The 26862-nt window shown below is 40.8% G+C and overlaps 1 protein-coding gene across 1 annotated transcript; it reads right to left on the bottom strand.

Annotated features, from left to right (window-relative positions):
• Nucleotides 1-2671: 2671 nt before the first annotated feature.
• On the bottom strand, nt 2672-26190 carry LOC311117093 (trace amine-associated receptor 13c-like; the record flags this gene model as incomplete). The annotated part of the gene is made up of 2 exons (XM_084192083.1): nt 2672-2826; nt 25344-26190. 2 exons carry the CDS (start codon nt 26188-26190, stop codon nt 2672-2674), a joined length of 1002 nt encoding a protein of 333 aa, XP_084048209.1.
• Between the last annotated feature and the right edge of the window lie 672 nt (nt 26191-26862).

Raw genomic sequence — 26862 nt, 5'->3', positions numbered from 1 at the left:
TTCCTATGCTTTTATTCCTAAATATGACACACATAGGTTTGATATGTTTTGTAATACATTTGTTGTAATTGCTTCTTTCATGTAACAATACACTGACATTATTCATCTCAGTGTTGTCATCATAGATACATGTGGTGTTGATGCAGAATGATTTGGATGGATTGGAATGGAATGACTTGGAGAAGGCATAAGAGGGCATAAGCTTGTTTTATAAAATACATTGTAGTCATTTAGGGTTGTAAATTCCAAATACCAAAGTCTGTGGTTGTTCCATGTTATTTAATGATAAAAAGTAAGTATTCTAATAGTACATTCCGAGGACGTCAAGATTCATTCTATATGTTGTTTAACATCTCCCTCTAGTGGCTCAATTGGGACACAATGCCTTCATCAAGTGTGGTAAAGTTGAAATGTACAATAATGCATGATATCAGATAACGTCCAAGTCTATCTCAATGGTCTATTGTGTAAGTAAAATGCAAGAATATGCAATCATGGGTAACACTTTATAGTGTTCAGTAATAAACCATTTGTAAGGCATTTACAGTTTGCTCACCATTTATTAATCATTACTCCCACATTTGTTAAATGTTAGTAAGCTAGGTATTTTCACATTGATATATAACTACCATATGCATTAATGATAAAACACAACAGCGCAGGAGACCGCAGCTGACACTTCAACCTCAACATTCTGGGTATGAACACTACAAAAGTTGTTTATAAATGTGTGAATAACTAACTAAAACAAATGTGTGTGTAATGATAAATGATGAAGAAAATATTTAAAGCTTCAATATGTAACTTTTTGGGTGACCCGTCCAAATTCACATAGAAATATGAGTTATAGAGCTGTCATTCTCATTGAAAGCAGGTCTAAGAAGCGGTAGATCTGTTCTATGTAAGCTATTACCATGTTTCCAATTATTAAGTTTAGTTTTGTACTCCTTGGCTGTGTTGCCGACGGCTGTGTAGATGGCTGAGTTAACTTCTTTAGAGCCTGTACCATGTACAAATCATTTTTGGATTTGACATCAAATGTTTAATATGAGGCGACATTATAGAATGCCACCTTTTATTTGAGGTTATATTCATACATAAATTAGAACACCTTATGTATCTAGTCCCCCCATTTGAAGAAGTCATAAGTATTTGGACAACTTCACTTGTGGTGTATTGAAGGGAGTAACCCTTTAAACATAATGTATTTAATGAACTGCTCTAATGAGTGACTACAATCCACACTCACTGCCAACAAACACGAATGTTAGCATTTTCAGACAAAACATGTTACTTCTACTACTTTCAGCATACTACTACAACAGTGTGACTGTTTTGGAATAAAATGTTCATATATTTCCTTTAACATCCTCTGTGTTGTGTGCTTATTGTTTAACCATTGATATGTTCTAGGTCATTTTGAGACCTTAACCCTCCCGTTGTCCTAGGGTCAAAATGACCCGCCACTGTGTTGAACCAACTTTATTTAATTTTGATATTTTTGGGATCTTTTGTGAGAAGGAGGCAGTGAGACTTTAAAGAAAGTATCACTGCCTCCTCCTCACAAATTATCCAAAAAATATAAAAATTAAATAAAGTTGGTTCAACACAGTGGCGGGTCATTTTGACCCTAGGACAACGGGAGGGTTAAGGAGCATCAGGTACTGCTGGAATGTCTACCAATGGCATGTCCATCTTTTTGTGAGAAAATTACACTGGTCACTCAACGTTTATTAAGGATGAATAGTCCTCGCTTTAGGGACTGCAACACAACTTTACCAATGATTTGTAAATGGTTTACAAGGACATTTATTAAACATCTTAGTATTACATACTATAAAAGTTATTATAAATGTGTGAACAACTAGCTTAGTAACACAAATGTGGGAGTAATTATAAATGAATAAATAAACTATTTCTTAATCTATTAAATATTCTTTATTACAAGGTGTTATTATAAAGTGGTACCATATTTCTATATTCATTCTGACTCAACAGCATCTGAGAGCTGCTCTGGCATGACCCCTGACCTGGCAGCAATCTGACACTATGAATCATTAATGCATATAGTAGTTATTTATGAATGTGAAATTACCTAGCTGACTAACATTTAACAAATCTGTCAGTTATGATTTAATAAATGGTGAGCAAACTGTAAATGCCTTACAAATAGTTTATTACTGAATGTTAAAGTTTTATCCATAATTACATATTCTTACATTTTACCATGAACTACTACAATACACCATTGAGTTAGACCTGGAAGTTATCTGATATCATGCATTATTGTACATTTCAACTTCACTTCACTTGTTGAAGACGTTGTGTCCCAATTGAGTCACTAGAGGGAAATGTTAAACAACATACAGAATGATCCATGACGTACTCAAAATGTACAATTTAAAATACTTATTTTTTATCATTAAATAACATGGAACAACCACAGACTTTAGTATTTGGAATATACAACCCTAAATGACTACAATGTCTTTTATAAAACAAGCTTATGCCTTCTTATGCCTTCTCCAAGTCATTCCATTCCGATCCATCCAAATCATTCTGTATCAACACCACATGTATCTATGATGACAACACTGAGATGAGTAATGTCAGTGTATTGTTACATGAAAGAAGCAATTACAACAAAACAGTACAACATAACTATGTCAAACTAGGGAATAAAAACATAGGAACTATACAACCTTAACTTCAGAGTTAAAATATGTTTAGCTGTTACTTTGAACCATGGATAAAAGAAAGCATAAATTATTGGATTGATAAAAGAATTAACAAGTGGCAGAAAGCTGATGAAAAGTGATGATGAATCTAAATTTGATAAAGAAAAAAAGAAAACAGAAATCCAACAACTTAGATAGGTGAAAACAACAATAGCTAGAGTTTTTGCTGCTTTTCTCTCAGACGTATTTGCCTGTACAGATTTATTTGCCTGTACAAACATATCAATAGCATGTAAAGTAGCTAGTTCGCTTTAAAATCGCCTAAGCAAACTGCACTATCAATTTAGGAGTCTACAATTTCACCATGTTCAACCTGCAGATCGATGTGCCTCAGAGACTGGAGTCTAACATTCACAACGCAGATATACTTGTGAGGAGATGGGAAACGTTGTCCATATATTGTCAATGGGCTGCGCGGTGCATTCTGGGTGATTCTGGGACAAGGAGCGCCCTCCTTCATAGAGTGAATGGGAGTCTATTGGGCGCTATCTTAAAAACCCAACATTAGCAAGTATTTCGTCAACAGGAAGTACAACATTACAAATCTTTAATGACCTCGCTATCTGTAATATCGTGTAGCTTTGGAATCGTGACATTACGTACTTTTGAGGAGAATAGGCACATTTCTCGACATACAGAGAAGGGGTTAAGTGACGATTAGCTCAGCAACCGCATGACGCAGCAAGACAATGTGAACGCGATTGGTTGACAGTCGGCTGGGTGGGGCGGTATACGTTCCTTCATTCATTGGATTCCTATCTCCTTTCTATAATATCTCTGGCAACAGCACCATGCAATGCACCCTGGACTAAAGAGGCAGACTGATAGGAAAAATGTGCTAGACCCTCCGTTAAATTACACATTTCTCGAGGTAGGAATATCACTAAAATATGATCAATGGCTCATTCGAGAGAAGACATCCTCCCGAGTTATGACATCGGCCAATATTGAAATCTGATATGTATGAGACATTGTCGCGATCTTAAAGTAGTATTCCTATTAACTTCCAGTGTAGTGAGAGCGACTTTATCACAGTGCTAGGTCATACCGGACAGATTTCTGCCTGTGTCACGTTCGTTCATAGACGGGTCAGACCAAGGCGCAGAGTGATATGCATACATGTTTATTTAAACTTAATAGACACTTGACAAAACATTAAACGAAACGTGAAGTCCAAGGTAGACACAAACAACATATCTTACATGGAACAAGATCCCACAACTCAATCGTGCCAATAGGCTGCCTAAGTATGGTCCCCAATCAGAGACAACGAGCGACAGCTGCCTCTGATTGGGAACCACACCGGCCAACATAGAAATACCCATACTAGATATAAAACATAGAACTACACAACATAGAATATACACACTAGACTGTACAACATGGAAAATACACACCCTGACTCAACATACAAGCGTCCTCTGAGTCAGGGCGTGACAGTACCCCCCCCAAAGGTGCAGACTCCGACCGCACAATATAAACATAACAGGGTAGGGGCCGGGTGGGCATTCCGCCTCGGAGGCGGATCCAGCTCAGGGCGTGACGACCACTTACTCTCCACCTCCCTGTTGCACCCCTGGTCTGGTCTGGACCTCGGTGCGCTGCTTCCCCTCTCCTTCCTCCCACGAAGTACCAAGCCCTGTCTGGACCCTGGTGTGGGAGACAACGAACCTGGAGAGGGGCTGATGTCTGGGTCTGGACTGGAGCCGCTGACCGGAGCTGGACCGGGCACCGCTGGAGCGGACTGCACAGGCTACGGACTGGAGCCGCTGACCGGAGCTGGACTAGGCACCGGTGGAGCGGACTGCTCTGGCTCCGGAGTGGAGCCGCTGACCGGAGCTGGACTAGGCACCGGTGGAGCGGACTGCTCTGGCTCCGGAGTGGAGCCGCTGACCGGAGCTGGACTAGGCACCGGTGGAGCGGACTGCACTGGCTCCGGAGTGGAGCCGCTGACCGGAGCTGGACCGGGCACCGGTGGAGCGGACTGCACAGGCTCCGGACTAGAGCCGCTGACCGGATCTGGACTAGACCCCGGTGGAGCGGACTGCTCTGGCTCTGGAGTTATGACCTACAGTATTGTCAAGCAAGTTAATGTTTCCGACATTTTCGGACTACTAAACAACTATTGATTCATACTGAACAGAAATATAAACGCAACATGCAACAATTTCAAAGGTTTTACTGAGTTACAGTTCATATAAGGAAATAAGTCAATTTAAATAAATTCATTAGGCCCTAGTCTATGGATTTTACATGAATGGGCAGTGGTGCAGCCATGGGTGGGCCTGGGAGGGCATAGGCCCACCCACTGGGGAGCCAGGCACAGCCAATCAGAATGAGTTTTTCTCCACAAAAGCGGTATATTACAGACAGAAATACTCATCAGCACCCCCCCACCCCCCATCCCCCCTTAGACGATCCCGCAGGTGAAGAAGCCAGATGTGGAGGTCCTGGGCTGACATGGATAAATGTGGTCTGCAGTTGTGAGGCCGGTTGGACGTACTGCCAAATTCTCTAAAACAACGATGTAGGCAGTTTATGGTAGAAAAATTAACATGAAATTCTCTGGCAACAGCTCTAGTGGACATTTCTGCAGTCAGCATGCCAATTCCACGCTCCCTCAAAATATCAGACATCTGTGTGGCATTGTGTGACAAAACAGCACATTTTAAAGTGGTATTTTATTGTCCCTAGCACAACGTGCACCTGTGTAATGATCATGCTGTTTAATCAGCTTGTTGATATGCCACACTTGTCAGGTGGATGGATTATCTTTGCGAAGGAGAAATGCTCACTAACAGGGATGTAAAGGAATGTGTGCACAAAATTTGAGAGAAATAAGCTTTTTGTGCGTAGTAAGATTTCTAGGATTTCTAATTTCAGCTCATGAAACATGGGACCAACACTTTACATGTTGAGTTTATATTTTTGTTCAGTGTAGAACCACGGAGAGTTACTGCAAGTCTCAACGAAAACAGGAGCTGCCTCCACTATTCCAGCACCATTTCAACTTTAACATTTCACATCATCAAATCACCTATGCTTAGTCTAATACATTGACAACTGAAATATACCAAAAACAATTTAGTCCAATCTGTCACGTTGTATAATGATTTGAAGACAGGCGCAGGAATACGTAGGGCTTTTAATTACTCCACCCAACACAAGGTACGTCATGAAAAACAACGGGTACGAAGCCAAAAACATACATATATATAACACTGGGATGTAACCCAAACAAAAGAGTTAGGTGTAAACCTCCAAACAAATAAACGAGACAAGACCCATAATAACCAGAGCACAATACATGGTACTCACGAGACCAACGGACATCGGACATTAATCGTCAAGGACAATGGGGAACAGAGGGCACATATATATACACAAACTAATCAGGGGGAATGGGAACCAGGTGTGCGTAATGAGACAAGACAGTCCGGGGTTGGTGGTAATGATCCATGTCAGTGACGCCTAGAAGGCCGGTGACGTAGACCTCCGGAGCTGGTGAACGGAATGAGCAGCAGTACAGGGGGGATCCGTGACACAATCAACATAAGCTAAATATGATGTGGCTGTCCATGGACTCTGTCATACAGTCAGTGGCGACCCGTCATTCAGGGCAGGTGGGGAGCCCCACCTGTTTTGAGCCCTACCTGTTTAGCTAAAAATAAATAAATAAAAAACTACAGATTAAATAATTGGCCTGTTTTACATGTTATTTTGGCATTAATTTGTGTTACATATCAGTTTCCAAACAATGTAAAAAAAAAACTTGCATTATTAAAGCCGCATACAAACATGGTCTCTTGAGTAAGAAAAGTATTTAATAATGATCCTTAAGATAATTAATAAGTTGTTTAAAGCTGCAATATGTAACTTTCTGGGCAACCCGACCAAATTCACATAGAAATGTGAGTTATAGCTCTGTCATTCTCATTGGAAGCAAGTCTAAGAAGCATTAGATTTGTTCTATGTGCATATTTCTATGCTTCCCGTTCTTAAGTTTAGTTTTTGAGTCTTTTACTTTTGGTTTGGTAAACCAGCTTCAAACAGCCGAAAATACAATATTTTCTGATATGGAAAATGTGTTTCACAGTGGTTTAGATGGTACAATGATTCTCTACACTTAACTTACTTGTTTCGTCACATAAATTGAAATTATGGGAACTATCAGAATATTTGCAACCGGGAAATGGCGGAGTGCATCTTTAATAGTATATATTTAATATAGGTACTTATAAACCAATTACAAATCATTAGTAAAATAATTTTGCAGTCCCAAATCTAAAGTGAGGGCTATTCATACTTTCTTACTACTTTATAAATGTTTTGAGTGACCAGTGTAATTTCTCACAAAAAAACGGACATTCCATTGGTAGACATTCCAGCAGTACCTGGTGCTCCTTAAAGGTAGACTCAGCAATTTGACGTAGATGCAGAAAGTAAACAGCATAGTGGGTCAATATCTGCAACAACTAAGAGCGTTGAAGCATGAGGCTCAACTTCTCCGCTCCACATTGAATTGTTTTAAGATCGTCATACCAAGGATAATTTATCTTTGATTTAGAATTTTATGACCCCTTTAGGTATCAAAAACATTTATAAAAACATTGAATTTGGTCTTACTGCTATTAGCCCATAGAAACGCATTGAATAACAGATTAATACATGGTAAAACACATAGTAAAAAAATTAATCTGAAGTAAATTTGTTTTGAAGGCTTTCCTATATCTGAGAGATATAATTACGATTGTATTTCTTTTACACATATTTCACCCCTTTTTTGGGGGGCACTAAACTACTTCCATATATACTTCCATAAATGTTTTAAGCTGGTACCAGGCTACCTTCAGGTGTGGCTTGTGAGGCTTGTGGGCGTCCTAGAGCAAAACATACTCACCTTTCCACAGAGGGGTCATATTAGTGTGTAGCCCAAACTGTTCGGACATTACAGACAGAAGTCCTGTGATGCTTGTGGGGGTCGTAGAGCAAAATCACTGACATGTTTGTGTTCATGAGACCGTTCGGATGCTACAGACCGATTTTTGGCAGATGCCGATATCGGCGGATGTGGTGGATTGGGATGCAGCCCATGCAAGAAAAACAGATATCTCTCTTAAACAGACATATTTGTATGGGTATTTTTTACATTATGCTAATTCGATTTTCTTACAGTAATGTAAATGTTTTGCTAATTTTGTCAACCTTGCAAACACAAACTAATCATAAAACAGGGAGATATAGCCTACACACCATCTGATGAACCGACCAGTTTTTCTCCTGTGGATTTCTATTCCTTCATTACTACTGAAATTCAGGTTGACATATATAACCTATGGACTATTTTCACACTTTGCTTCGCTGTGCCGCACTTTTTACTCTGCCTTAAAAGGTATTCTCTGGAGTCTAAGACGTTCGGGGTGACAGTGGGTAAGGGGCAGGGAGGGTTATAATCTGACAATTTTTTAAAGATAAAGAAACAAGGTTTTGAAGTGTGTCCTGTATTAATGAGTAGGTGTGTCCAATCTGTAGACTGGTACTGTATATACAACTCTGGAAAAAATTAAGAGACCACTGCAAAAATATACGTTTCTCTGGTTTGACTATTTATAGGGATGTGTTTAGGTGAAATTAACATTTTTGTTTTATTCTATAAACTACTGACAACATTTCTCCCAAATTCCAAATAAAAATATTGTCATTTAGAGCATTTATTTGCAGAAAATGACAACTGGTCAAAATAACAAAACAGATGCAGGCTTGTCAGACCTCGAATAATGCAAAGAAAATAAGTTAATGTTCATTTTTAAACAACACAATACTAATGTTTTAACTTTAAGGAAGAGTTGAGAAATCAATATTTGGTGGAATAACCCTGATTTTCAATCACAGCTTTAATGCGTCTTGGCATGCTCTCCACCAGTCTTTCACATTGATGTTGGGTGACTTAATGCCACTCCTGGTGCAAAAATTCAAGCAGCTCAGCTTTGTTTGATGGCTTGTGACCATCCAACTTCGTCTTGATCACATTCCAGAAGTTTGTTCTGGAATGTGATTGTGCTGGCCATGACAGGGTCTTGATCTGGTGGTCCTCCATCCACACCTTGATTGACCTGGCTGTGTGGCATGGCGCATTGTCCTGCTGGAAAAACCAATCCTCAGAATTGGGGAACAATGTCAGAGCAAAAGGAAGCAAGTTTTCTTCTAGGACAACCTTGTACGTGGCTGCCTCCCGAGTGGCCCAGTGGTCTAAGGCACTGCATCGCAGTGGTAGCTGTGCCACTAGAGATCCTGGTTCGAATCCAGGCTCTGTCGTAACTGGCCACGACCGGGAGACCCATGGGGCGGCGCACAATTGGCCCAGCGTCGTCTAGGGTAGGGGAGGTAATGGCCGGCAGGGATGTAGCTCAGTTGGTAGAGCATGGTGTTTGCAACGCCAGGGTTGTGGGTTCGATTCCCACAGGGGGTATGAAAAAACTAAAATAATAATGTATGCACTCACTAACTGTAAGTCGCACTAGATAAGAGCGTCTGCTAAATGACTAAAATGTCAATGTTGATTCATGCGTCCTTCACAAAGACAAATCTGCCCGATTCCAGCATTGCTGAAGCACCCCCAGATCATCACCGATCCTCCACCAAATTTCAGAGAAGATGACCTTACTCCAGTCCTCTACGGTCCAATCCAAATGGTCTTTTGCAAACCTCAGCCTGGCTCTTCTTTGCTTCTCATTGATGAAGGGCTTTTTTCTAGCTTTGCACGACTTCAGCCCTGCCCCTAGGAGCCTGTTTTGAACCGTCCTCGCTGTGCACCTCACCCCAGCTGCCATTTGCCATTCTTTTTGTAGGTCACTTGATGTCATCCTACAGTTGTTGAGTGACATTCGAATGAGTTGGCGGTCATCCCGGTCAGTAGAGTGTCGTTTTCGCCCTCTGCCGGTCTGTAGCTTTGTTGTCCCCAATGTCTGCTGCTTGACCTTGTTCTTATGAACCGCCGTCTTGTGGGGTCACATTAGTTTGTAGCCCAAATGGCTCGGACACTACAGACGTTTCCGTGAGAAGACCAGTTTTCGGGATGTCTCATGGTCTGACAAACTCGCTTTAGCTCTGCAACCTTTCACCGTAGATGCGGAAGTGTGACACTGGCGGAAGTAGTGGATTGAACAGATATCTCTAGCTTAAACTGAAGGTTTGATGGGGATTTTTTTGTTATGTAACTTAAATTGACGCACCGGTGCGTCATTCGACTCTAGGGGGTTTTAAAGGTAGTAACTCTTGAAACGTAATGGGATAGTAAAGCAAAATGATCTATTCAGTTAATTGTTTCCTTATTTCGTAAGCAGTCTATGGACTGCTCCAACGAGTGACAGCAATCCACACTTTAGGTTTTGGTAGAAAAGTACTGCCAAGAAACGTTAATATTAGCATTTTCGGACTAAAAACATAATTTTACTCAGTATAGAGAGTCTGAAGTTACACATCACACTAGGGGATCAGGGATGTAGAGCATTGCATTTGCAACGCCAGGGTTGTGGGTTCGATTCCCACGGGGGGCCAGTATGAAAAAAAAAATATATATATAATAATAATCATGTTATATATAATAATATAATATATAATAATATAATAATAACTCACTAACTTTAAGTCGCTCTGCTAAATGACTAAAATGTAAATGTAAATAAACTACAACAGTGTGACTGTTTTGGAATAAAACGTTCAGTATATGTGCTTGTTCTTTAACTATGAATATGATATAGGTCATTTTGAGACCTTAAGGAGCATCAGGTACTAATGGAATGTCTACCAATAGCATGTCCATCTTTTTGTGTGAAATTACACTGGTCACTCAAAACATTTATACTAAAGTATTAAGAAAGTATGAATAATCCTCACTTTAGATTAGGGTCTGCAAAAATACTTTACAAATGATTAGTAAATGGTTTATAAGGATATTTATTAAACATCTTATGATCTTATGAATTAATCAATCAATCAAATGTATTTATAAAGCCCTTTTTACATCAGCAGATGTCACAAAGTGCTATACAGATACCCAGCCTAAAACCCCAAACCATAAGCAATGCAGATGAATAATTATTACATACTGTAAAAGTGGTTTATAAATGTTTTAATAACTAGCTAGCTTACTAACATTTACAAATGTGACCGACCGGCTCGATTCGGTCCTATGTAGTAAAATTTGAAATAGTGTTTTTTACATTGGATAAAAGTAGAGAGTTAAAAAATGGGATGTCATGCACTGCAGTTGAGGAACAATGGGAAAGTAATTCTGCTTTGAAGGTTGATAAACTTGTAACCCCACTTTTGAGAAAATGGCCCTTGAATGTTTTGGTACACCTACTGGAGAGCTCTTCTTTGTCTACACCCAGCATCTTCCACACCCTCTTAATTAAGCCGTACCCATCTCTTTACATTTTACATTTACATTTTAGTCATTTAGCAGACGCTCTTATCCAGAGCGACTTACAGTTAGTGAGTGCATACATTTTTATTTTTTTATACTGGAATCGAACCCACAACCCTGGCATTGCAAATGCCATGCTCTACCAACTGAGCTACATCCCTGCCGGCCATTCCCTCCCCTACCCTGGACGACACTGGGCCAATTGTGCGCCGCCCCATGGGTCTCCCGGTCGCGGCCGGCTACGACAGAGCCTGGATTCGAACCAGGATCTCTAGTGGCACAGTTAGCACTGCGATGCAGTGCCTTAGACCACTGCGCCACTCGGGAGGACATCTTTAAGGGTTCACGTGAGACCATGTGCTAAACAGAGTAAGGTAGGGTAGTAAGCAACCAAAGATTTCAAGACTAAAAGTGGTGAAAGTAGTAGCAAAACTACACTGTATCTAGTCCTTGGCCTATATCCTAATCTGACTTTGGTGTAGCTCACGTTGTTCTTCACATTACCGTCTCTCAAATGTACATGATACCGAAGGTGTAAACGGTACAGTGAAATGTTTACTTGCATATTTGCATAGTAGAAATATATAAAAAAAAGTGTCCATATTGTATAAATATTATATAATTATTAGATGATTCTTACCTAGACACACTTGTCTAAATTGATGGGTCATGTGAAAGAAATGCTATAACCACCCCCCAGCCACATCTAGGTAAGTGGATGGGTCACTGTTGTCTTATAATAATAATATGCCATTTAGCAGACACTTTTATCGGAAGTCGGAGATTTCAGAGTTCCAAGGTCCGAGTTCCCAATTGTTTTCAATGCGGCAATAATCCCAACCCATACTACTAGCAATACACTAGATCTCAGGAGTGCATACAACCTGGTGCGTGTTCGGGAGGGGGATGAGTGGAAGACAGCATTCAGCAAAACCACAGGGCATTATGAATACCTCATGCCCTATGGTTTAAAGAATGCTCCATCCGTCTTCCAGTCCTTTGTGAACGAGGTGTTTCGGGACATGCTTGGTCGCGGTGTGGTGGTCTACATCGAAGACATTTTGGTGTATTCCGCTACTCGCGCCGAGCAAGTGTCCCTAGTTCGCAAAGTGCTGGCCCGACTGTTGGAAAATTACCTTTATGCCAAGGCAGAGAAGTGTATGTTTTTCTAGCAGTCCTTCTCCTTCCTCGGATACCGCATTACCACCTCAGGTGTGGAGATGGAGGGAGATTGCATTTCAGTTGTGCGTAATTGGCCGACTCAAACCACGGTTAAGGAGGTGCAGCGTTTCCTTGGCTTTGCCAGCTACTATCGGAGGTTTATCCGGGGCTTTGGCAAGGTTGCAGCTCCCATTACATCCCTGTTGAAGGGTGGGCCGTCACGGCTCCGCTGGTCTGCTGAGGCTAACCTGGCCTTCAGGAAACTGCGGGGCCTGTTCACCTCAGCTCCGGTACTGGCCCACCCCGATCCATCACTACCGTTCGTAGTGGAGGTGGATGCATCCGAGGTAGGGATAGGCGTTGTCCTGTCCCAACGCTCGGGCACGCCACCCAAGCTCCGCCCCTGTACCTTCTTCTCTAAGGAGCAGAACTACGACGTTGGTGATCGGGAGCTGTTGGCTGTTGTCCGAGGCTTGACCGTGTGGAGGCATTGGCTCGAATGGACGAAACACCCTTTCCTCGTCTGGACGGACCACCGTAACCTGGAGTACATCTGGGCAGCGAGGAGGCTGAATCTTCGCCAGGCCAGGTGGCCCATATTCTTAACCCGGTTTGATTTTACACAGTCATACATTCCGGGTACGAAGAACGTGAAGGCAGACGCACTGTCCCAAATATATGACACAGAGGAGATGCCCAGAGACAACACACCCATACTCCCGGCCTCCTGCATTGTGGCGCCGGTAGTATGGACGATGGACGCGGATATAGAGCAGGCATTACACACAGATCCATTTCCACCGCAGTGTCCAACTGGGCTTTGGTACGTGCCTGCTCTTATCCGTGATCGTCTGATCTTCTGGGCACACACGTCACCCTCCTCTGGTCACCCAGGTATCGGTCGTACAGTGCGCTGCTTGATCGGAAAGTACTGGTGGCCTACCTTGGCTAAGTGTGCGCCCAGAGTAAGGCACCTAGGCGGGTAAGCTACAACCGTTACCAGTTCCACAACGACCATGGTCTCACCTTAGTATAGATTTTTTGACTGATCTTCCCCTCTCCCAAGGTAACACCACCATCCTGGTCGTTGTGGACCGCTTCTCCAAGTCCTGCCGCCTCCTTCCTCTGCCCAGTCTCTCCACGGCCCTGCAGACTACGGAGGCCCTGTTTACTCATGTCTTCCGGCACTACGGGGTGCCAGAGGATATAGTGTCCGACCGAGGTCCCCAGTTCACGTCCAAGGTTTGGAAGGCGTTCATGGAAAGTCTGGGGGTCTCGGTCAGCCTGACCTCTGGGTTCCACTTTGAGTCAAATGGGCAGGTGGAACGGGTAAATAAGGATGTGGGTAGGTTGCTGCGGTCCTACTGCCAGGACTGGCCGGGGGAGTGGTCTGTGTTCTTGCCATGGGCAGAATATGCCCAGAACTCTCTCCGCCACTCCTCTACTAACCTAAAACCATTCCAATGTGTTTTAGGTTACCAACCGGTTCTGTCACTGTGGCATCAGAGCCAGACCGAGGCTCCTGCGGTGGATGACTGGTTTCGGGATGCAGAGGAGACGTGGGACGCTGCCCACGTTCACCTCCAGCGCGCTGTGCATCGTCAGAAGGCCAACGCTGACCGTCACCGCAGTGAGGCCCCGGTCTTCGTACCGGGTGATCGGGTCTGGCTCTCGACCCGGAATCTGCCCCTCTGCCTGCCCTGCCGGAAGCTGAGCCCGAGGTTTGTGGGGCCATTCAAAGTCCTCAGGAGAATCGACGAGGTCACGTATAGGTTATTACTTCCCCCTGATTACTGTATTAACCCTTCGTTTAATGGTTTTCTCCTCAGGCCGGTGGTGGTTGGTCCGCTCCAGGAGTCTGAGGTGCGGGAGGTTCCTCCACCTCTTCTGGATATCGAGGCTGGCCCCGGGGTACTCGGTCCATTCCATTCTGGATTCGAGGCGTCGGGTGGGGGGCCTTCAGTACCTCGTGGAGTGGGAAGGGTACGGTCCGGAGGAACAGTGATGGGTCCCGGTGAGGGATATCCTCGATCCCTCCCTGTTGCGGAATTTCCACCGTCGCCATTCGGTTCGCTCCGCGTCCTCCTGGTCGTCCCTGACGCCGGGGTCGGCGCGCTGCTGGAGCTGCGCGTCAAGGGGAGTGGGGGGTACTGTCACGACTTCGGCCGAGGCTGCCTCCCCTCCTCGTTCGGACAGGCTTCGGCGTTCGTCGTCACGGGCTTACTAACCACTGCCGCCCCAATCATCATCACAATTGTCTTGTCTTGTCAATCACACCTGTTTCCTATCCCCTAATTAGTCTGCGTATAAGTGTTCCCTCTGCCCCCTTGTCCTTGTGGGTGATTGTTATTTGTGAGAGTAGTGTAGCTTGGTGGAGCTGCTCGTAACTTATTGTTGCCTGGGTAGATTTCCCACTGTGCCTATGTATTATTGGATAGCCTGTTTCGTTGATCGCTATTTGAGCACATTTGTGTGTCTACGAAGGAATAAACTCTGTATTCGGTGATTATCATCGTTAGTTTTGTATCTTATGATAGCTAGCTTATTGCTGAAACATTTTCAGAAACACAACCTCTGTTTGGAGCTCCATCTATGCAAAATATTTGATTGCTTTGATAATTGGCAACCTGTCACTAGTTCCCAGAACCTTTTTTAGAAACTTAGGAAAGGGTTATTTATAGCACCATAAAGGTTTCAATTATCTCTTTAACTGTCTCTTCTAGAAAAACATGTAGAAACAATTATTTCATCTTAAATTCCTGTTACTGACAACTCAAACAGGAATTTCCAAAAGTGTTTTTCTTTAACTTGCTGTTTACTCTACCAGGCAGTTGAGAAGTCAAGAGGGTCATACCAGCGATACCATATTAGAATGGCAATTTGCATAGCATTTTTACTCATCTCAACAATATTACAAAAATTACTTTAGGTCTGCTTTAATGGCTTTTATACTGTATGCAGGTAAGCATTGTTAAATGAGGACTGATGTCACATTTTAATAAATGACGTTAATTGCATATGTATGTATTAAATGAATGCGTATTCAGGTGGTGTTGGTTTTCTTAAATTTCAATTAATCCAGGTCCTTCCACAATGTTTCCCACATGTTCAGACTACATGTTGAGATAATATATGACAAAGTGCAGTTTTTATTACTATTATAGGCATTATTTTACAGGCGATCTAAGGTCAGAATATTGATTCATTAATCCCATGGGTCATGAAATGTTGTTAAACCAATATATGTTGCCTAATGTAGTGTCTTGTCAACAATGAAATCATAGTTTTCACCAATATAAGTATTATTTTATAAAAAATAGATTCTTTTTCCCTATTCTTTTTCCACCGTACTTTTTACTGAGTGCATTCTGAAAATATTCAGACCCCTTGACTTTTTCACATTTTGTTACGTTACAGCCTTTTGGTTTAAATAAAACAATTTCCTCATCAATCTACACACAATACCCCATAATGACAAAGCAAAAACAGGTTTTTAGAAATGTTAGCAAATGTATAAAAAAAAAGAAAATAATCTATTTACATAGGCCTCCTGTAGCTCAGTTGGTAGAGCATGGCGCTTGCAACGCCAGGGTTGTGGGTTCGACTCCCACGGGGGTCCAGTATGAAAAATGTATGCACTCACTAACTGTAAGTCGCTCTGGATAAGAGCGTCTGCTAAATGACAAAAATGTAAATTAAAAAATATTCAGACTCTTTACTCAGTACTTTGTTAAAGCACATTTGGCAGCGATTACAGCCTCAAGTCTTCTTGGGTGTGACGCTACAAGCTTGGCACACCTGTATTTGGGAAGTTTCTCCCTTTCTTCTCTGCAGATCCTCTCAAGCACTGTCAGGTTGGATGGGGAGCGTCGCTGCACAGCTATTTTCAGGTCTCTCCAGAGATGTTCGATCAGGTTCAAGTCAGGGCTCTGCCTGGGCTACTCATAGACTTGTCCCGAAGCCACTCCTGCGTTGTCTTGGCTGTGTGATTAGGGTCGTTGTCCTATTGGAAGGTGAACCTTCACCCCAGTCTGAGGTCCTGGGAGCTCTGGAGCAGGTTTTCATCTCTCTGTACTTTGCTCTGTTCATCTTTCCCTCAATCCTGAATAGTCTGCTAGTGCCTGCCACTGAAAAACATCCCCACACATGATGCTGCCACCACCATGTTTCACCGTAGGGATGGTGCCAGGTTTCCTCCAGACGTGACTATTCGCATTCAGGCCAAAGAGTTCAATTTTGGTTTCATCAGACCAGATAATCTTGTTTCTCATGGTCTGAGAGTCCTTTAGGTGCCTTTTGGCAAACTCCAAGAGGGCTGTCATGTGCCTTTTACTGAGGAGTGGCTTCTGTCTGGCCACTCTACCATAAAGGCCTGATTGGTGGAGTGCTGCAGAGATGGTTGTCCTTCTGGAAGGTTCTTCCATCTCCACAGGGGAATTATGGTGCTCTGTGACCATCACCTCCCTGACCAAGGCAAATCTCCCCCGATTGCTGAGTTTGGCCGGGCGGCCAGCTCTAGGAAGAGTCTTGGTGGTTCCACTGTGTTCTTGGGGACCTTTCCAAATCATGTCCAATCAATTGAATTTACCACAGGTGGACTCCAATCAAGTTGTAGAAACATCTCAAGGATGATCAATGGAAACAGGATGCACCTGAGCTCAATTTCGAGTCTCATAGCAAAGTGTCTGAATACTTATCTAAATAAGGTTCTTGTTTTTTTATCTGCCAAAATTTGCAAAAAAAAAAGTTTTCGCTTTGTCATTATGGGGTATTGTTTGTAGACTGATGAGGAAAACCATTCATTTAATCCATTTGAGAATAAGGCTGTAACCTAAGAAAATGTGGAAAAAGTCACTGTATCAACCGCCTCGTTAAGCACATTTTTACGAAATTCTTGCTTTTGAACCTTTTTACATTGAAACTTTTGTATTTACATATTCCTACTATTCAAGGTCTCTACTGACAGGAATTGTGCTATATTAATCCCTCACTAATTGAATTCCGGACTTTTGCACAACAACTTTGGTGACTGATGTTGAGTTTTCTTACAGCCCTCTGAATGGGCAAAGTTAGAGTGCCACAACACTGATCTGCAGCAACCCAAAATCATACACATTATGTTAATTGGTGCAGGAGGGCTGGGGGAGTTGACCAATCAGGTTCAAGTGATGTTTTTTTTCATATCCACTTCTAAATCTATTGTCAAAACATGCCCTACAAGCTGGTTGAGAACAGGGTTCACTACATATTCGTCGCCAAACCCACTGGCTTCAGGTCATCTATAAATCACTTCTAGGCAAATCCCCGCCTTATCTTAGCTCATTGGTCACCATAGCAACACCCACCCGTAGTATGCGTTCCAGCAGGTATATCTCACTGGTCATCCCCAAAGCCAACATCTCCTTTGGTTGCCATTCCTTCCAGTTCTCTAATGCAAATGACTGGAGCGAACTGCAATAATCTCTGAAGCTGGAGACACATATCTCCCTCACTAACTTTAAGCATCAGTTGTCAGAGCAGCTTACCAATCACTGCACCTGTACACAGCCCATCTGTAATTAGCCCACCCAACTACCTCATCCCCATATTGTTATTTACATTGTTATTTATTTTTTCTCATTTGCACCCTAATATCTCTATTTGCACATCATCTTCTGCACATCTATCACTCCAGTGTTAATACTAAATTGTAATTATTTTGCACTATGGCCTATTTATTGCCTTACCTCCATAACTTACTACATTTGCACACACTGTATATAGATTTTCTATTGTGTTATTGACTGTACATTTTGTTTATTCCATATGTAACTCTGTGTTGTTGTTGTTTTTATCGCACTGCTTTGCTTTATCTTGGCCAGGTCTCGGTTGTAAATGAGAACATGTTCTCAACTGGTTTACCGGGTTAAATAATGGTGAAAAAAAAGATAAAAAAAGAAAAAGGGTAGAACCTTCAAAAATGGTTCCATATAGCACCAAAAAGGGATCCGCTATGGTTACAAGAGAAAGAACCCTTATCTGGCACCATGTGGAACCATTTGTTTTTAGTGTGCATATACACACTTCAGCTGATCACATACTACAGTATCTCTTCTACATCTGAAGAGACAGCTGGAAATGCAGGTATGGGCAACTTCAGAATAGCTGCCCTGTCTGTTTTCTGGAACTCAGCTGTCAGGATCAAGGGAAAGATGAACGGAGCAAAGTACAGAGCGATCCTTGATGAAAACCTGCTCCAGAGCGCTCAGGACCTCAGACTGGGGCGAATATTCACCTACCAACAGGATAACGAACCTAAGCACACAGCCAAGACAACGCAGGAGTGGCTTTGGGACAAGTCTCTGAATGTCCTTGAGTGGCCTAGCCAGACCCCAGACTTGAACCCGATCTAACATCTCTGGAGAGACTTGAAAATAGCTGTGCAGCGATACTCCCTATCCAACCTGACAGAGCTTGAGAGGATCTGCAGAGAAGAATGGGAGAACTCCCCTAATACAGGTGTGCCAAGCTTGTAGCGTCACACCCAAGAAGACTTAAGGCTGTAATCGCTGCCAAAGGTGCTTCAACAAAGTACTGAGTAAAGAGTCTGAATACTTATGTAAATGTGATATTTCTATTTCTATATTTTTATAAATGTAAAAAAATAAAATAAAATCCAGTTTTTGCTTTGTCATTATGGGGTATTGTGTGTAGATTGATGAGGAGGAAAAAACTATTTAATCAATTTTAAAATAAGGCTGTAACGTAACAAAATGTGAAAAAAGTCAAGGGGTCTGAATACTTTCCGAATGCACTGTAAATTCTTGCAATTCTACACATTTGGAAAGAAAATGTTGCAGTTTTAAAACAAGTTTCCTGCCATTCTACTCATTTTGCCATGGGGCTGAGAATATTTTTTTGAGAATATTTTTTTTTGGTCAGAATACTGTAGGGTGATGTCTGCCAAATATTATGTGTCCCCACAATGTGACTGGCTCCTTCAACTTGAATAATTGTTTCATAATTCAGTTCAGATGGACATTTTTACAAGTCTATGTAATGTTCCTATGGAATGCATTAGTGCATCCACCTTAAAGATATGCCATCTCATTAACTGCCTGACAGTCAATTTTCTTATGCACTGGCCAAATGACACATGCTGTGATCTGTCCTGTAGTTTCTCAAGGCCTTCCTTCCAAATCTTGTTTCGTTCTCTCGACTGGAAGGATGGAGGAGTTTAAGGATGGGGTCCCGTGCTCTATTATTATAACGCTTTATTGTAATATATTTGTGGTGGCCAGATCACAGGCCAAAAAGGTATTTTCAAAAGAGGCTGCCAGTGTGTCTGGTGTTAAAACTGTACAGGCAAATAAGTCAGAGAGAAAAGCAGCAAAAACTCGAGCTATTGTTGTTTTCAGCTTTCTAAGTTGTTGGATTCCATTTTATTTGTATATATTTTTTATTTTAATTGACCATTTATCATCATTTATCATCAGCTTTCTGCCACTTGTTAATTCCTTAATTAATCCAATAATTTATGCTTTATTTTATCCATGGTTCAAAGTAACAGCTAAACATATTTTAACTCTGAAGTTAAGATGTTCATAGTTCCTATGTTTTTATTCCTAAATATGACACACATAGGTTTGATATGTTTTGTAATACATTTGTTGTAATTGTTTGTTCATGTAACAATTAACTGACATTATTCATCTCAGTGTTGTCATCATAGATACATGTGGTGTTGATGCAGAATGATTTGGATGGATTGGAATGGAATGACTTGGAGAAGGCATAAGAAGGCATAAGCTTGTTTTATAAAAGACATTGTAGTCATTTAGGGTTTTAAATTCCAAATACCAAAGTCTGTGGTTGTTCCATGTTATTTAATGATTAAAAGTAAGTATTCTAATAGTACATTCCGAGGACGTCAAGATTCATTCTATATGTTGTTTAACATCTCCCTCTAGTGGCTCAATTGTGACACAATGCCTTCATCAAGTGTGGTAAAGTTTAAATGTACAATGTTGCATGACATCAGATAACGTCCAAGTCTATCTCAATGGTGTATTGTGTAAGTAGTTGAGGGTAAAATGCAAGAATATGCAATCATGGGTAACACTTTATAGTGTTCAGTAATAAACCATTTGTAAGGCATTTACAGTTTGCTCACCATTTATTAATAATTACTGACAGATATGTTAAATGTTAGTCAGCTAGGTATTTTCACATTCATAAATAACTACTATATGCATTAATGATTCATAGTGTCAGATTGCTGCCAGGTCAGGGGTCATGCCAGAGCAGCTCTCAGATGCTGTTGAGTCTGAATGAATATAGAAATTGGGCACCACTTTATAATAACACCTTGTAATAAAGAATATTTTTATGGATTAAGAAATAGTTTATTCATTTATTTATAATGACTCCCACATTTGTGTTACTAAGCTTGTTGTTCACATATTTATAAATTACTTTTATAGTAAGTAAGATAATTCTTAAGCTGTTTAATAAATGTCCTTGTAAACCATTTACCAATCATTGGTAATGTTGTGTTGCAGTCCCTAAAGTGAGGACTATTCATCCTTAATAAACGTTGAGTGACCAGTGTAATTTCTCACAAAAAGATGGACATGCCATTGGTAGACATTCCAGCAGTACCTGATGCTCCTTAAGGTCTCAAAATGACCTAGAACATATCAATGGTTAAACAATAAGCACACAACACAGAGGATGTTAAAGGAAATATATGAACATTTTATTCCAAAACAGTCACACTGTTGTAGTAGTGTGCTGAAAGTAGTAACGTGTTTTGTCTGAAAATGCTAACATTTGTGTTTGTTGGCAGTGACTACCAAAACCAAAGGGTGGATCGTAGTCACTCATTAGAGCAGTTCATAGACTGCTTGCAGGGTAAGGGAACCAATATCTAAATACATCATTTAACTGAACATTATGTTTAAAGGGTTACTCCCTTTAATACACTACAAGTGAAGTTGTCCAAATTCTTATGGCTTCTTCAAATGGGGGGACTAGATACATAAGGTGTTCTAATTTATGTATGAAAATACCCTCAAATAAAAGGTGGCATTCTATAATGTCGCCTCATATTAAACATTTGATGTCAAATCCAAAAATGATTTGTACATGGTACAGGCTCTAAAGAAGGTAACTCAGCCATCTACACAGCCGTCAGCAACACAGCCAAGGAGTACAAAACTAAACTTAATAATGGGAAACATAGTAATAGCTTACATAGAACAGATCTACCGCTTCTTAGACCTGCTTTCAATGAGAATGACAGCTCTATAACTCATATTTCAATGTGAATTTGGAATGGTCACCCAAAAAGTTACATATTGAAGCTTTAAATAGTAAATATTTTCTTCATAATTTATCATTACACACACATTTATTTATAGTAAGCTTGTTATTCACACATTTATAAACAACTTTTATAGTGTTCATACCCAGTATGTTGAGGTTGAAGTGTTTGCTGCCGTCTCCTGCGCTGTTGTGTTTCATCATTAATGCATATAGTAGTTATTTATAAATGTGAAAATACCTAGCTTACTAACATTTAACAAATGTGGGAGTAATGATTAATAAATGGTGAGCAAACTGTAAATGCCTTACAAATGGATTATTACTGAACACTATAAAGTGTTAACCATGATTGCATATTCTTGCATTTTACCCTCAACTACTTACACAATAAACCATTGAGATAGACTTGGACGTTATATGATATCATGCATTATTGTACATTTCAACTCTACCACACTTGATGAAGGCATTGTGTCACAATTGAGCCACTAGAGGGAGATGTTAAACAACATATATAAGGAATCTTGACGTCCTCGGAATGTACTATTAGAATACTTACTTTATATCATTAAATAACATGGAACAACCACAGACTTTGGTATTTGGAATATACAACCCTAAATGACTACAATGTCTTTTATAAAACAAGCTCATGCCTTCATATGCCTTCTCCAAGTCATCCCATTCCAATCCAGTGGCGGCTCCTGAAAAAATTCTCAGGAGGGGCAATTTTTCTGATGATTTAGGTGACCTACACACATTTTAAAAAAGATATGTCCAGCAACAACATGAAGACAGGGGCAGCATATAAGTCAATACCAGAAGCATTTATTGACTGATCTCAAAAGTGTTGGCTTACAAAATCAAAATAAGTTATCACAGTAAAAATAATCAAGGGTGTTCTTTCACATTCCTCAACACTGCATAAACAATATGCATTTCCATAAACAAATGAAATAAGAATGAAAACAGAATTTGAAAGTAATTTCTAGAAAAGGTAAACACAGCTATCTGTATGGCTTTGTAAAAATGAACAACCATATTCTGGCCAATTGTATAGATTTGTAAATATGAACAACCATATTCTGGCCAATTGTATAGATTTGTAAAAATGAACATGAACAGATTTTTATTTTTATTACTTTTTTTAAAATGAAAAAAAACTATTTTAAACAACATCAACTGTGAACTGATTTGGGCGTGTGTGTGTTAAAGAGACAGACAGGGAGGGACAAAGAGAGAGAGAGGCTACATTACTTGTACTGAAACTGTTCTCTTCTCTGTTTCAATACAGCAAAGCGTTCAATGACTTTCTCATTGAAATCAGGCATGCTGAGGACTAGTTCCCTCTCCATGGAAAGCATGGCCAGTGCATTCAGACGTTCCTGGCCCATTGAATTTCGCAGGAATGTCTTAACTCGTGTCAAAGTTGAGAAACATCTCTCAGCTTCAGCTGTTGTCATGGGAGTAGTTATGAGGATGTTCAACAGAGTCACAGTGTCAGAGAACGTCTCCTGGAGGTTGTAGCTCATGAGAACCTGGTACAGTGCCAGTGCACCACAGCCTCCCTTGAATTCAGGATTCTCATAGATCAGAGATAGTTCTGTCTTGAGCTTTGCCTTGCTCAGCATGGGGTATGCATTCACAGTGGCATTCAGAGCCTCATCAGGAAATGAATGGCAGTACCTTTCAAACATGTCTGCTTGCAGTAAGGTAGCACTCACAAGGTGGCCAGAGAAAGAGAACCTTTCTTTGGTGTGATCCAGGATGGTGTTGCAGACCTCTTCAGACAGCCTCTGCTTCTCCTCTTCTCTCAAAGCTGTTCTGGGTCTTTTGGCTCCTGTTGCTTCTTGCAGCTGCTGTTGAGAGGAGTCCCTGAAGGCAAACAGACCAATGTGTTTGTTGGCTTTGTACAGTATTGTTGTCTATGTGATGCACAGGTATATGCAATGTATCCATGTATAGTACAAATACTTAAGTTCCACTTAAAATGGGCAGGGATGCATAAAGTCTTTAGTGTTTAAGTTAGCCTTTGTGTCTCACATAGCCTGGATGTTCAGCACAGTATACAGTGGTGCTCATAAGCTTATGATCCCATGCTAAAGTTGACTAAAAAGAGGAATAAAAAAGAAAAGAAAATTGGTGTCCTTAAAGGTTGGATTTTCCAACTTTTTTAATTAAGTCATTAAGATCAATTTCCAAAAGATGATTTTTTTATTTTTTTATTCCTCTTTTTAGTCAACTTTAGCATGGGATCATAAGCTTATGAGCACCACTGCACAGTACACATAGTATATAAAATAAGATAGATTACACCACTGGCCATATATAATGAGAATAATGTGATTTCAAACACAAATGCAGTCTCCTTTCATGCATACATTTTCAAATAAAGCTCTGCTTTGAGAAAGATCGAATGATATTGTTTAATCTTACCTTATGGCCTGCACACTGCTTGTGAAGCTGTCGAGGGCACGTTTGATAAAGACAGCATCGATGTCCTTCTTCTGTAGCTTCTGGTACAGAATGTCGACGTGGGGCATGATTTTGTGAAAAAGCCGCAGGAAAAAAATAAAATCTTCATCATGTAGCATCCTCACGTAACCAGATGCCTCTCTCACAGTAAGCTGGTCAAATGAACCCAATGAACCCGTCCGGATGGCTTCAAAACATTCTATGAGGTCGTCTCGATTCTCGTAGACAGTGTTCACGACTCTGCTGTTGAAGTTCCACCGTGTGGATGAGTAAGCAGGGGTAGCAAAAAACTGCATTAGCTACATCGCAGCCTGCTAGCCAGGTTTTCCGTTCATACCAATTTTTGGAAAATCCTCGGGTGTAGGACTTCCCCCCTTTAGTAGACACCTGTTGAATTATTAAATTTGGCCTGGGAGGTCCTAATTGTTTCGTTGCCAATTTATCTTCATATGTTCGCCGACAAAAAGGAACTTCTTTCAAAGACACAATCGAGTTGGACTGAAGCCTAGCCATTTTGATAGTAGTAGTGAATTGATTGAGGCTGCTACCTGGTCTTTTCTTAGTTACGTTCATTCGTGGTTACGTTATGTATGACGAAAGCGCGTAAGTGCATGCCCACAGACACCCATAGAGAATGTATTGAAAGCTTTGAAATGTGAAACAAATAGATTTTACATGGGAGTCTATGACAGACTTCTGGGCGATTTTCAACCTGACTGAAATCGCCCAAAAAACGGGCGGGGCCATTTGAAGCACGACTTTAGCCTGATTTGACATTTAGTGGCTGGCAGATCAGACGTGAACACTGATAACTGCTGTTGCCGTGATATAATTTTTTATAAATTTATAAAAAAAATATATATATATATATTTTTTTTTTTTATTAGAAAAAAAATCCCTTCCTTTTCCCGTTTGGCAGTGCGTCGCCCATATCGCCCTATTGAACAAGCCGTCCCTGTTCCAATCCATCCAAATCATTCTGTATCAACACCACATGTATCTATGATGACAACACTGAGATGAATAATGTCAGTGTATTGTTACATGAAATAAGCAATTACAACAAATGTATTACAAAACATATCAAACCTATGTGTGTCATATTTAGGAATAAAAACATAGGAACTATGAAAATCTTAACTTCAAAGTTAAAATAAGTTTAGCTGTTACTTTGAACCATGAATAAAAGAAAGCATAAATTATTGGATTAATTAAGGAATTAGCAAGTGGCAGACAGCTGATGATAAATAATGATACATTTTCAATGAAAAAAAAAAGTACATAAAAATAGAATGGAATCCAACAACTTAGATAGGTGAAAACAACAATAGCTAGAGTTTTTGCTGCCTTTCTCTCAGACTTATTTGCCTGTATAGTTTTAACACCAGACACACTGGCAGCCTCTTTTGAAAATATCTTTCGGGCCTGTGATATGGCCACCACAAATATTTTCAAATAAAGTGTTATAATAATAGAGCACGGGACAACCATTGTAATTACAAAGTCAATTCTATTACCCAAGACTGACACTTCTAGAGAAATACATTCTTTCAAACACCTACTGGGTACCAGTACATTTACAAAGTTTTTGACAATAGCAGCATCGTATATGATAGAACAACACCAGGTAATGTATATACAACACATCATTCTTGTTATTGTTATTTTAGAGTGGTACAATAAGGGATCACACACAGCAACATAACGGTCAATAGATATCAAGACCAAACTGCCCACAGATAAAGACGAACACAAACTAGTGATGTAGAAATAAAACCCACAGAAATATTCCCCAAAATCCCAGCATGGTTCCATTAATGCTACAGTCGTTACTGGTATCACAATCAGTCCCACCAGGAAATCTGCCACAGCCAGAGAGAGGATGAGCAGGTTGGTTGGAGTGTGGAGCTGCTTGAAGTGAGAGATGGAGAAGATCACCAGTATGTTCAAAAATACTGTAACTGCTGAAATCAATGAGAAGAAGATATACAGTGTTATGTAGATAGATGTCGATAGCGAAGCTTTTCTGCAAGAAGAGTTTCTGTCTTGAAAACAGTATTGAACATCTTCATGTGTCTCCATTTGTAATAAAGGGTCCAAATGCTGAGGTCCTGCTCCTGCTTGGTCCTGTGTGTGACCCTGTCAGGTCAGCCTTCTGACAAACTCTGAGATCTGCCTCTCTATTTATCCCTGAATGACTGACACACACTCCCCTCCCCAGCGTCTCTCTGCACACACACACACACACACACACACACACACACACACACACACACACACACACACACACACGAGTGAGCACAGAAATGAACAAACGGTGTGATAAACAAATAATTTGTGAAAGCATGATATAATGTAAAACAAGATTGTATGTTGCTATGGCCACCTAGCCTGTCCTTCATTCTTCAGATAGACATCAGAGAAAAGGTATATTTTCTCAACTGAGCATTTTAATGGAGAAAATATAGTATGGTTGATGTTTTGGGCACTCAAAGGCTATTTTACATGGGAAACAGGATAACTTTGTAAGACTAACTGTCTTGGGTGATGTCAGTGCTCAGTTTGGACCATAATCCACAACCTCAGAAGACATGACAGCACACCACATGTCAGCTAGTCAGTGTGGAGGAAAGCTGACAGGAAGGAAGTTGATGAGAGGGTATAACTTCATGGTGTACCCGCTTATAGCGCATGCAATCAAAATGAATTGTGCCATTCCATAAGAACATCCCATAGACTTGTAAAAATGTCCAT

This window comes from Coregonus lavaretus (assembly GCF_964263955.1).
Source record: "Coregonus lavaretus genome assembly, contig: HAP1_SCAFFOLD_3282, whole genome shotgun sequence".
In the NCBI taxonomy this organism is placed as follows: Eukaryota; Metazoa; Chordata; class Actinopteri; order Salmoniformes; family Salmonidae; genus Coregonus; species Coregonus lavaretus.
Note: the sequence above shows the minus strand (reverse complement) of the source record. Positions and strands in the feature narration are given on the sequence as shown.